The following is a 9,867-nucleotide window of genomic DNA, read 5'->3' as shown; positions in this document are numbered from 1 at the left end:
TCTTAAGTTACTATTTGGGCCATTTCAAAGTAAAGAAAAAATAAATACAAATAAATATAACTTCCTCTCCATGGTGTGTTTCAGCCGCAGCCGGTGACGTCATCTCCCGGTTTCTTCCACACGCCCATTTCCGTTGCGCCACTCGCCTCCGTCGCCCGGCCGACCGCCTCCAGCACCACCCACGGAAACCGCCCCGTGTTCGTGGCTCAGCGTAGACTGGACATTGGCTCCGAAGACACGTAAGCGGCATGAGTTTCGCGGGATGACAAATGCTCATTTGTGGTTTGTGGATATGCCTGGAAAGACGAGCGGCCAAAGGTTCTGGTTTTGTGGATGGATACCAAACAAAAACTAAAAAAAATCATTAATGGTGGTTAAAGCGACAACTCAAGGGACGGGACGAGCGGAGGCGATGTACAACCCAAGTGAAAAGGAGAACATTAAAACAAGCCCAAACTCCACGTCCAAAGCTCTGCTCTGAACGTGTAGAAGAAGAAACGGCGGCAGACCATTCATTTTGACCAATTGTTTAGAAAAAAACCTTTTAAGTTTAAACTAAACATGAACTGAAATTTGCTCTACACTGCGTTATGCGTTCATTTTGTTCAGCCACACTTAAAGGTGCACTGTGTAACTTCTGATGTTTCCATGGAGAGTGCTCCAGAGTCTGGCTTTAAAATTTAACTTTCGTTCAGTTACAGGCGTTTTTTGTTTTGTTTTTTTACTTCCCAAAATCATATTTGGTCTCTTGGCGTCCCTGCTTTGTCTCTGTGGATATAGAGTTTAATGCCATACTGTGGAATATTCCAGTCAACTAGGCAAACCATTATTTCTGTATATTTAGTTTTTTTTAATAAACATTTTTCCCTGATAAAGATTAAAATGTAGTGATTGAGAGGTAGGCAGGGAATAATTTAAAATGAAGTACAATATTCATATTAAGTCAATTTGTTATTAAACTCTTTTAGCTCATGTTTTGGAATCTAAAATAATCCTTTGAATGCTTTGAAAAAATGTCTCTCTATGTTTTCCATTAGAAAAGTTACATATTGCACCTTTAAATAAGATGGAGTCTTTCCAAAAACAACACTAAAGGCACTAAATATTCAATGGTTCAAAAATTGTCAAATTCAAGCATTTTGTATGCTTTTTGTATTTCTTATCAATATTTTTATTAATAAAATTGTCTTAGACTTTTTAATTTGCTTTTGATTATGTTTTTTGTTAATTTAGTTTTTATATTTTCAGTTTTTTCCTGGTTTTATGTAGTTGTCCTGGTGATCTGGAGTTGCACATATGTACATGTCGTTAAAAAAATGTGAATATTGGCAAGAATCAGATTGTGAATAATTTATGGAAAAAAAGACTTAAGGTTAACGGTGTAAAGTGTTAATATTTTAATAAATGGTTTTGTAAAAATAGTTTCTTTGTGGTTGGTTTGAGTGGGACAAAACCCAACAAAAAATGTACAAAGTGAGGAAGAGCTTCCCCTGTCTGTTTGTTTTGTGTAATGACAAAGATATCAAACATCCATAAAAGCTGTTCAGTGCCGCCCCAGCGGTGATCATGAGCTGGTACATGAGTTAATTCCTTGTTGAGGGAAATGTTTGTCAGAGGATATTTTGGGCGATGCGTTCACTGTCGACTGTTGGAGCCGTACTTAAGAGCGTCACTACCCTCAAACGCCACACGGACAAAGGATCTGCTGCACAAGGTCGGGAAACTTTATCCTCTTCTATACTATGGTAAGTGTATGTGTTTTGTTTTCATTCTGAATTATTTTATTTTTATGATGTTTCCTTTTTTCTAAATGAGGACTAAACCAAGACTCCAGGACATAAGGTGCGTTCACACTCAGACTTGGTTTAGTCCTGGTTTAGTTTCAGATTTAGTCCATGTCAAAGTTTTTCACTAGAAATTTACATTTTGAAATTTGAGGGCCTGAGGGGGAATTTTCCATTTTGAAACTTGGCAGCCAAAATTGGCCCTCAGTTAAACTTCCTGCTTATTTGACCAACATGGCCCCTCAAAGCAAGTCACTGTACTGTAATGTACTTGTGTAACTCCTTTACCACAACCTTTTGATATGAAGGTCTGAGACTGTGGTGGCCCTTTAAACCCTCTTTTAAAAGTTCTTGACAGTTTTGACCTTTGAACTTCAACATGTGGCCCTCGATGAAAAAGGTTTGGATGCCCTGCTTTAATCTGACTTTGGGATTTGATAATATAAATGGAGTTGGGTCTATTTCTGTGGGTGAGGTCAGAGGACAAAGATATGGACGAGGGTCCGTCACCACAGACTGCCTGTGGTGATGGACCCTCGTCAATATCTTTGAGCCACGACCCCTATTTTCACTGAAAGAAATACTTGAATAGGCAGGAGTGAAAAGACCATGAATTTTTAAACCAGGACGAAACCCGGTCTAAACCAGAGCTAATTCAAGGGGTGTGTCTTGTTTCAGATGCCTCAACTGGGGGGCGGGGCCAAGTGTGCTGCTTGTCAGAAGACAGTTTATCACGCTGAAGAAATCCAGTGCAACGGACGAAGTTTCCACAAGACCTGCTTCATCTGCTGTATGAACTAAACCAAGATTTTAATCTTGATATTCTCTATTTGTTACTGAAAACAACACATTTAGTTTAAGTTTTGTTTCAGAGAGAATTTATTAATTTCAAAACATAACATGCTCTTTGAAACTTTGGCCAGAGGTGGAAATTGTACAATTTGCAATCGGAATACAATTAAGAACATCAAATACCTTTTATGAATGTCATTTATATACAACAGAAAAATTTAAGGGCCCAAAACAGATCCCTGTGGGAGCCCACAAGACTAAACTTTATTTAAATCAATGATTAATACATTTTGAACCAAGAATGAACCTTTCCCCTGAAAGCATGTTTTTCCAAATTATTTAAATAGGGAGTTCAACCGTATCGAATGCTGCTAATTTGAATGCATCTAAAGTTTTGATTTTTACAATAGATCAAAAACTTAAACAGCTGCCAGTGTTGTGGACTTTGGTGTTCTAAAACCAAACTGATGTTCATTCAAAATAACTTCAACATAAATATACAGTATTTTCACAAATGAATGTTAGACTCAAACTATACGAAATGGAAGAACTTTTTCATCTATTTCCCAGCAAATAAACAACACATGATCCTGGATAATGGGGCTACAACAACACAAAATAATCAATATCTTCACAAAAAACACTTGTTAAACACCTATTGTATAACATACTTTGACAAACGCTGCTGGACTGATCAGAGACTGATGTCATGAGGCTGCTGAACTTTGTCATTTCACGCCACAGAAATAGAAGCTCGTTTACTGATAAACCACTGTGGGAAAACCAGGCCCACAGAGACCGAACCAGGACTAATCCAGGACTAAACCCGGTCTTAACTTGGTTTACTTTAGGGACTTTTGGAGTGCCACACGAGTGTTTTGATATTGTTTGAGTGGTAAAAGTTGTCCAACGCCACCCCAATTTAAACTGGGGAAAATTAGTAAGGCACGCAGGTAAGGATTACTGATGACAGAGACAGTTCCATAAATTACAAAAATGTTTATTATTTAAATATATAAAGCTAACAGTCTAAAAGCCATTTTAATCAAGACAATTATATTTTTAAAACGATTTAATCTAAAAGCTAAAATGCTACCACTCAACACCACGCACACCCACTCAACATGCACACACACATACACATGAATAAACTCAATAAGACCTTTGGAGGGGGGCTGAGGCTTAGCCGTGGAGGTAAACCAAATGGGGCAGTAACCTAATAAGAAAACGCCAAAACAACAAAACAGTGCACCACAAACCAAAACACGGGAACCACCACCAGGGGAATCCACCACGGTGTCAGACTTTCAGCCCCTGTAACACAGAAAAACGTATTAAGAGGTACATAATTTGAGTCCAGTGTAGGCACGGCAAAGGGATATGCAGGTAGATCAGCACCACGCTCCAAGCAGCAGAAACAAGTCTATATCGCGCCCATGCGCGTTAGCGCGACACACCAGCGCAGAGCTGGTACAGACCACGGGAGAACACAATCAAGCGCCGGCCTGCGCCTCAGTCCGGCCAGGAGGATGTAAGTCTGCGCAAAGCGGGTCATTCTGAGCACAGCAAGGCAGTCGAAAAAGCAAAGCGGTGTTGATCTGCGCAGAGCGGCAGCGAAGCGGCAGCAAAGCGAGGTAACAAAGCGGCAGCTCCTACACACACAGGAGGAATCAAACACTAAATTGGGTTGTTAACGCTAGTTCGCCACTGACCCAGGCACACTTACACTTCCAAGCGCGACTTAGAGCTCCGATGAGGGAGAGGCGAGAGCAAACAGGTGCGTCAAAGCCTATAAAACACGAGAGCCATCGCGGATATTAAAATGTGGGGCGCTGACCTAAACGTGCGGTAGTGAGTGACCAGCATCTGTGGTTACAGGTGACTGTCCGTGCTAACAAAAAGGAGCCTAAGATTAAAAGACAGTCCACACAATTTAGGAGGGAGACAGCGCTCCGCTTACCTGCCGTGAGGCGCTGGAGGAACACAGAAGTATGACGCCGGTGGGCGGGCACAAGGCGAGAGGCTAAAGCAAGGGCGTCAAACTCATTTTGGGCCGCGGGCCGCATTTGGACGCTCAGGCTGGGTCGCGGGCCGAACATAACGTAAAACAATAAAAAAAAATATAAGACATAAATAACTTCATATAGCCTACGCTGTTTTTCAAGCAATTACTGGATCAATTAAAAGAAATTACAAACACGTTTGTTCTCAAACTGAAATGTATTAAGAAAAAAAAGTGCATTACAACTTCAGAGTTGATCTACAGAGATAAACATTTAGTCATGGGTATTTGGAAGTGAAAAATATTGTATTTGACTTTATAACAAAATAAACTTCTCAAGATTTAAAAAACCTTTTAAATGTACTAACTAACATTTCCACATCTGTGTAGTTATCTGTTCACCTGAACTGACACACCACTAAATACAAACACACGTGGAGCGTTTAAGGAGGTTAAGTTATGAGCCACAGTGTTCCATCAAACCAAACTCTTTTCTCAAATCGTGGGCCAAATATTATGGACAAAATAAAAAGATAAAAAATTTAAGAAATAAATAGCTTTCTTACAGCCTAGTAATAGTTGTGGAGACTGTTGCGCAAATGTGCAGCAGGTGAAAGACTGCTCATTTCTGATATGAAATGTTCATATCACAGACATGTTTCTGCTCAAACTCAATACAAGATCACTATTTTCATAGTTTAAAGGTTGAATGGACGATTTTTTTTTGGCATAAATTTGAGTCTTATTTCCTCGTGGCGTGGACTGCGATTAGTCCTGCCACGTATCAATCATAAAACGCACCTACCGCTCACCTGCAGCCGCGTGCGGCTCATCTCACATTTCCGCGTGTCTAAGCGCATTGATCTATCATAATATAGTTCCCTCAGTGTACGGGACAAAATGAAGACGGAGAAAGACTGTTCGAGCTGACTCAGAAGTAGACTGAAATCTACTGGAGACGAGAGATGCGATGCGATCCGTTGCGCTAATAAACACGCACGTGTGTGTTGTATCAGTCCGCACGGGGGAGTGCGCATGCGCACTTCCGCCTGCGTGCTCAAATCGCCGAAAAATCGTCCATTGCGCCTTTGAGTTGATCTTAGTGACGAATGATTCATGTAGTGACTCAAAATGAGGTCATTGTGTTTGTGTTCAGTCACATTAGTGTGGACACAGTCATGTTCATACTTTATTACACTCTGACCTGTGTTTTTACCTGTGGCTCCTGATCTGTCCAGGTTTGTAGAGGATGTTTTCCTCACAGAGCATCATCACAGAAGTTAGTTTACTTGCTGTTAGCTCCACTTTAAGCACAACTCTAAAATCCACAAAACAGTCTTCTTTCTTTCTTCCATGTGTTTCATAAAGCCACATGTCTCTGTCCTTGCTCAGACCTGTGCTCTGAGGTGCGTAAGTGCTGTAAAGTGCGCTAACGCATGTCTTACTTCTCTCAGAACTTCTCCCTCCACAGTACACATGGCAGTGAAGAGCCGCGCGGGGGCGGCCACCAGTGGCATTGTGGGACGTGTAGTTTTAGCGCTAACAACGGTTAAAACGTTTGGCGGGCCGGATGTTTGACACCCCTGGGCTAAAGGGAGTGTAACAATCAAGGGGGGGCATTTTTATGAATGGCGACCGGCATGAATGGCCAATGAGAACGCGGGCTCAGATCTAAGGGTGGCCCAAAATGTGATATGGCCACACAAAGAACAGCAGCACCACAAATCAAACCCAGAACAGGGCGGAGGAGGAGCAGCTCAGAGAGTTGCCAATTCTGCTTCTTTCACAATGACTTTTTATTTTATTTTTTAAATACATACAAACACAGAACAGGAAATGCAACCAGAGAGCAAGGGGGAGGAAAAAACTAAAAACAATGATAGTATAAATAATAATAATGATAATGGCAAAATATGACAAAACCCCCAATAAGCATAAAAAAGACCAACATTTAAGTCCATTTAGTCCAAAGTTTATCTAATTTCCAGATTAAGTCTGAATGTCATCTTTTCCATTTGTCTGATGTTTCTATGTCAGTCCAGTCCTTCATCGTTGGTGATGTTTGTGGCATCCATTTCTTTGTGATGGCCTTTTTTCCTGCCGCCAAAAGTACATTCCAAAGGTATCCATTTATTGTGTCCATGGCAGGAGTTTTGAGGCCCAAGTTCAGAGGTGAGACTAAACAGCCACTGCACAAGAGGCTTTAACAACATAGAAGACAATCAAGTTCAGGACCACAGAGCGCCGTGAATCTTCATCTTAAAGCCATTCTCTTTTGAAGATTCTAAGCAGGAGTTAAGGAGGCCATTTAAGGAGTCCACATAAATGTATGTTTTGTAAATTTCTGGCATTCTATACCTTGCCTGGGACTACAGTTTGAAACTAGCGAAACTACACCTAATACTGGCACATTTACAGAAATGTCGATTAATGTGCACTGTCCCAGTTCAAATAAACTACTAATAATAATATTTTTGTCTAAAGGGAATTCTCTTTTTTTCTTTTTTTAAACAAAAATGGAGGTTTTGGGTTCAATTTACCGGCACTGTACAGGAGTGTTAGCACTGGTCATTCAGATGTTATACAGGTACTCATCTGTAATGAGAAGCTGATTAACAGAGGAGTCACTGTTTTTTGTGTTTTTATTATATTTTGGACTGTTTATCCTATTTTAGCATAAAAGGATTCACTGTGGATGTGTTTGTCTTCAGTGTCTTGTAGGAAAGGCCTGGACAGTCACACAGTCACTGCTCACGAGTCCGAGGTTTATTGTAAATCCTGCTATGGCAAGAAGTACGGTCCAAAAGGCTACGGCTACGGACAAGGAGCCGGCGCTTTGAGCTCTGACACTCTCAACCAGGAATCGACCCAACAACAGTGAGTTGTAAAAGTATTCAACAAAGACACAAAAAGAATCAGATCATATTAACTAAACGGATGCTAAAACACAAACACATTATAACAAAGACTGCAGCATTATTCAAATTTTAAATTTTAAATAAATGTTTAACCAAAGAAAAGAAATAATCGTTTCATTTTGGACTTAAATGATGTAATTCGACCAAACAAAACCGTTCAAACATTTATATTTTTCATTTAAATTAGAATGTTTCTATAACGGAAATATTAATTACAAATGCAGATATTCTGATTTAGAACACCACATATAAAAAACTCACAGTAAGTAGAACAAACTGACTATAATTACACACTATTACATACAATTACATAGTTTACACAATCAAGTGCAGAAAAGTTTCAATAAATGTTGCAAAAAACAGGAAGTAAAAACAAGTTGACATCACACTACATCCAAAAGTCATTTACTCAAAAGAAACGTGTTATTTTGACTTGTGCTGACCAATACGGTTAAACGGTCTTGTGCTGACCAAATTAGAATTTTTTTTTAGAAAAATTTGAAATCACATTTAAAAAAGAAAATAGTTTAAATAGTTTCCAACCGGTCAGAGTACTTTAAATTGTTTATAACTCGTCTGTGTCTCAGATTCAAACCGAAGTCCTCGTCGTCCTCTGGCTCAGAGTCAAAGTTCAGTCAGAAGTTTGGCTCTTCTGAATGCTGTTCTCGCTGTTCCAAAGCTGTTTACGCTGCAGAGAAAGTCATTGGCGCCGGAAAGGTACTAAACCAGGACTAAACCAGGACTAAACTGGGGATAAACCAGGTACTGAACCAGGTACTAAATCAGGACTAAACTGGGCCTAAACCAGGACGAAACTGGTACTAACCGACTCGTCCATTTGTTTTTCAGGCCTGGCACAAGACGTGTTTCCGCTGTGTTTTGTGTGGAAAAAGTCTGGAGTCGACGACCGTCACCGACAAAGAAGGAGAGATCTACTGTAAAGGTCTGGACCTGGACCAGGATCAGGTTTTTACCACTAAACCAGGACTAAACCAGGACTTCTTGTCTTTCAGTTTGTTACGCTAAAAACTTTGGACCGAGAGGCTTTGGTTTGGGGAACGAGGCACTGCTGGAGGAGCGACAGTGAAACACTTTCAAAACTGTTCAAATATTTATCCTGATTTAAAATAAAAATGATCCATTCAAACAATTGAGTCAAGATTAAAATCTCTATTTTAAAGCTGAAAACCAGGTCCAGCCCAGGTCCAGACCAGGTCTAAACCAGGCCTAAACCAAGACTAAACCAAGACTAAACTAGACTTGAGTAAAAGACAGGCACGTATTTCTTTTATTAAACCGTTCTTGGTAATTTTAACAAAAACATACCACTTTTACAAAATCTACAAAAGTCCCTTTTTTCTCTGATATATTACATTCTTCACATTGTCTTTTGCCCCATTTCATCTGCTTCAGTCCATTTTCTGCGCCCTCTTCTGGCAAAACAACAGGGTTTTGTGAGGACAGAAATCAGGGCTTAAATACTGTTACACACACTGGACTTGTTTTCAGATCATTTAAATCATGTTAAAAAGACACATTTTGTCAGTGGTTACGGTTTAAAGCAGCATTTTCACACATTTCACAAAGGTGTAATTGGGCCAAAAACTCTGGCTGAAATAAGCAAATATTTGAGAAAAGATTCCCAAATGTCTTCCTTTATCGCAGATTGTTTCAAATCTCAAACCAACGTGTATTTTTGCAAGTAAAATTCATAGTTTTCTTTCAGATTTTCTGGTTTAAACTACAAAAATAAAACGGCTCTGCACTTTGGTCCGATCTGAGGAGAGGGGGCGTGTCTCAAAAGGCGCCGTCTCATCGGTTAAGAGGTGCATGAGAACAGGCCTATGATTGGTCCTTTATAAACCAAGGCGTGGATCTTTTGCTGCGTTCATGTCACCCCCAGAGTTGAGAAATGGAAAAGAAGTCGCGTCACGTATTTAGTTGTATTCTTTAAACCGTCTCTGTTCCTTTGCTTTGGTGTCTTGCGTTCTAGAACTTTAAATAATGTTTGTAACTGAAAACCACACAGGACTTTCATCGAGATTTGTGTTCGTGCTCCATCTACTGGCAGCAGAGGGAATTACCAGAGGAAGAGGCGCTCGTAAACAGGATTCACGAAACAAAGTTTCAAAAGGGTTCAAATGTGTCCTTTAAAAGAGTCAGACTTTTGTGATTATTGTGAGAGAAAAACATCACGATTTAATGATTATTCACGATTATTATTGACAGCGAAATCTTTAATTAATACATAATACATAATAGAAATGTGAAAAAATAAAGTTACATTTACTGTCTATTTTTTTAAACAGATTGAACTAAAAAAGAGGATACTTGACATCTCAAGTTCCAAACCCACACATAATAAAATTAC

At 39.7% G+C, this 9,867-nt stretch overlaps 2 protein-coding genes across 4 annotated transcripts in view; both read left to right on the top strand.

Moving 5' to 3' along the window:
* e2f8 (E2F transcription factor 8) overlaps positions 1-889 on the top strand; it is a 22,004-nt gene extending 21,115 nt beyond the window's left edge. The window contains exon 13 of the mRNA XM_072465657.1: positions 85-889. Within this exon, the coding sequence (XP_072321758.1) occupies positions 85-243 (159 nt within the window). The 3' untranslated portion in view covers positions 244-889. The remainder of the gene's footprint in view (positions 1-84) is intronic.
* A 764-nt stretch (positions 890-1,653) lies between these two features.
* On the top strand, positions 1,654-8,637 carry csrp3 (cysteine and glycine-rich protein 3 (cardiac LIM protein)). Of its 3 annotated transcripts, none has more exons than XM_072464775.1 (6): positions 1,654-1,745; positions 2,463-2,574; positions 7,290-7,455; positions 8,084-8,213; positions 8,346-8,439; positions 8,510-8,637. In XM_072464775.1, the coding sequence occupies exons 1-6, from the start codon at positions 1,743-1,745 to the stop codon at positions 8,581-8,583; spliced, it is 579 nt and encodes a 192-aa protein (XP_072320876.1). In that variant the 5' UTR covers positions 1,654-1,742; the 3' UTR covers positions 8,584-8,637. The 3 variants fall into 3 exon arrangements, with proteins under 3 accessions (XP_072320876.1, XP_072320875.1, XP_072320877.1); XM_072464774.1 differs by having other exon boundaries at positions 1,694-1,714; XM_072464776.1 differs by lacking the exon at positions 1,654-1,745 and adding an exon at positions 1,822-1,842.
* The last annotated feature ends 1,230 nt before the right edge of the window (positions 8,638-9,867 follow it).

The sequence above is a fragment of the Eucyclogobius newberryi genome, unplaced genomic scaffold (assembly GCF_026437365.1).
Source record: "Eucyclogobius newberryi isolate DKJ021-1_F unplaced genomic scaffold, fEucNew1.0.hap1 SCAF_5, whole genome shotgun sequence".
Lineage (NCBI taxonomy): Eukaryota > Metazoa > Chordata > Actinopteri > Gobiiformes > Gobiidae > Eucyclogobius > Eucyclogobius newberryi.
Note: the sequence above shows the minus strand (reverse complement) of the source record. Positions and strands in the feature narration are given on the sequence as shown.

Coding starts and splice junctions, on each gene's coding strand:
- csrp3 (XM_072464775.1), top strand. Junction 2,575..7,289: donor CAAGACCTGCTTCATCTGCT/GTATGAACTAAA, acceptor GTTTGTCTTCAG/TGTCTTGTAGGAAAGGCCTG. Junction 8,440..8,509: donor AGGAGAGATCTACTGTAAAG/GTCTGGACCTGG, acceptor CTTGTCTTTCAG/TTTGTTACGCTAAAAACTTT.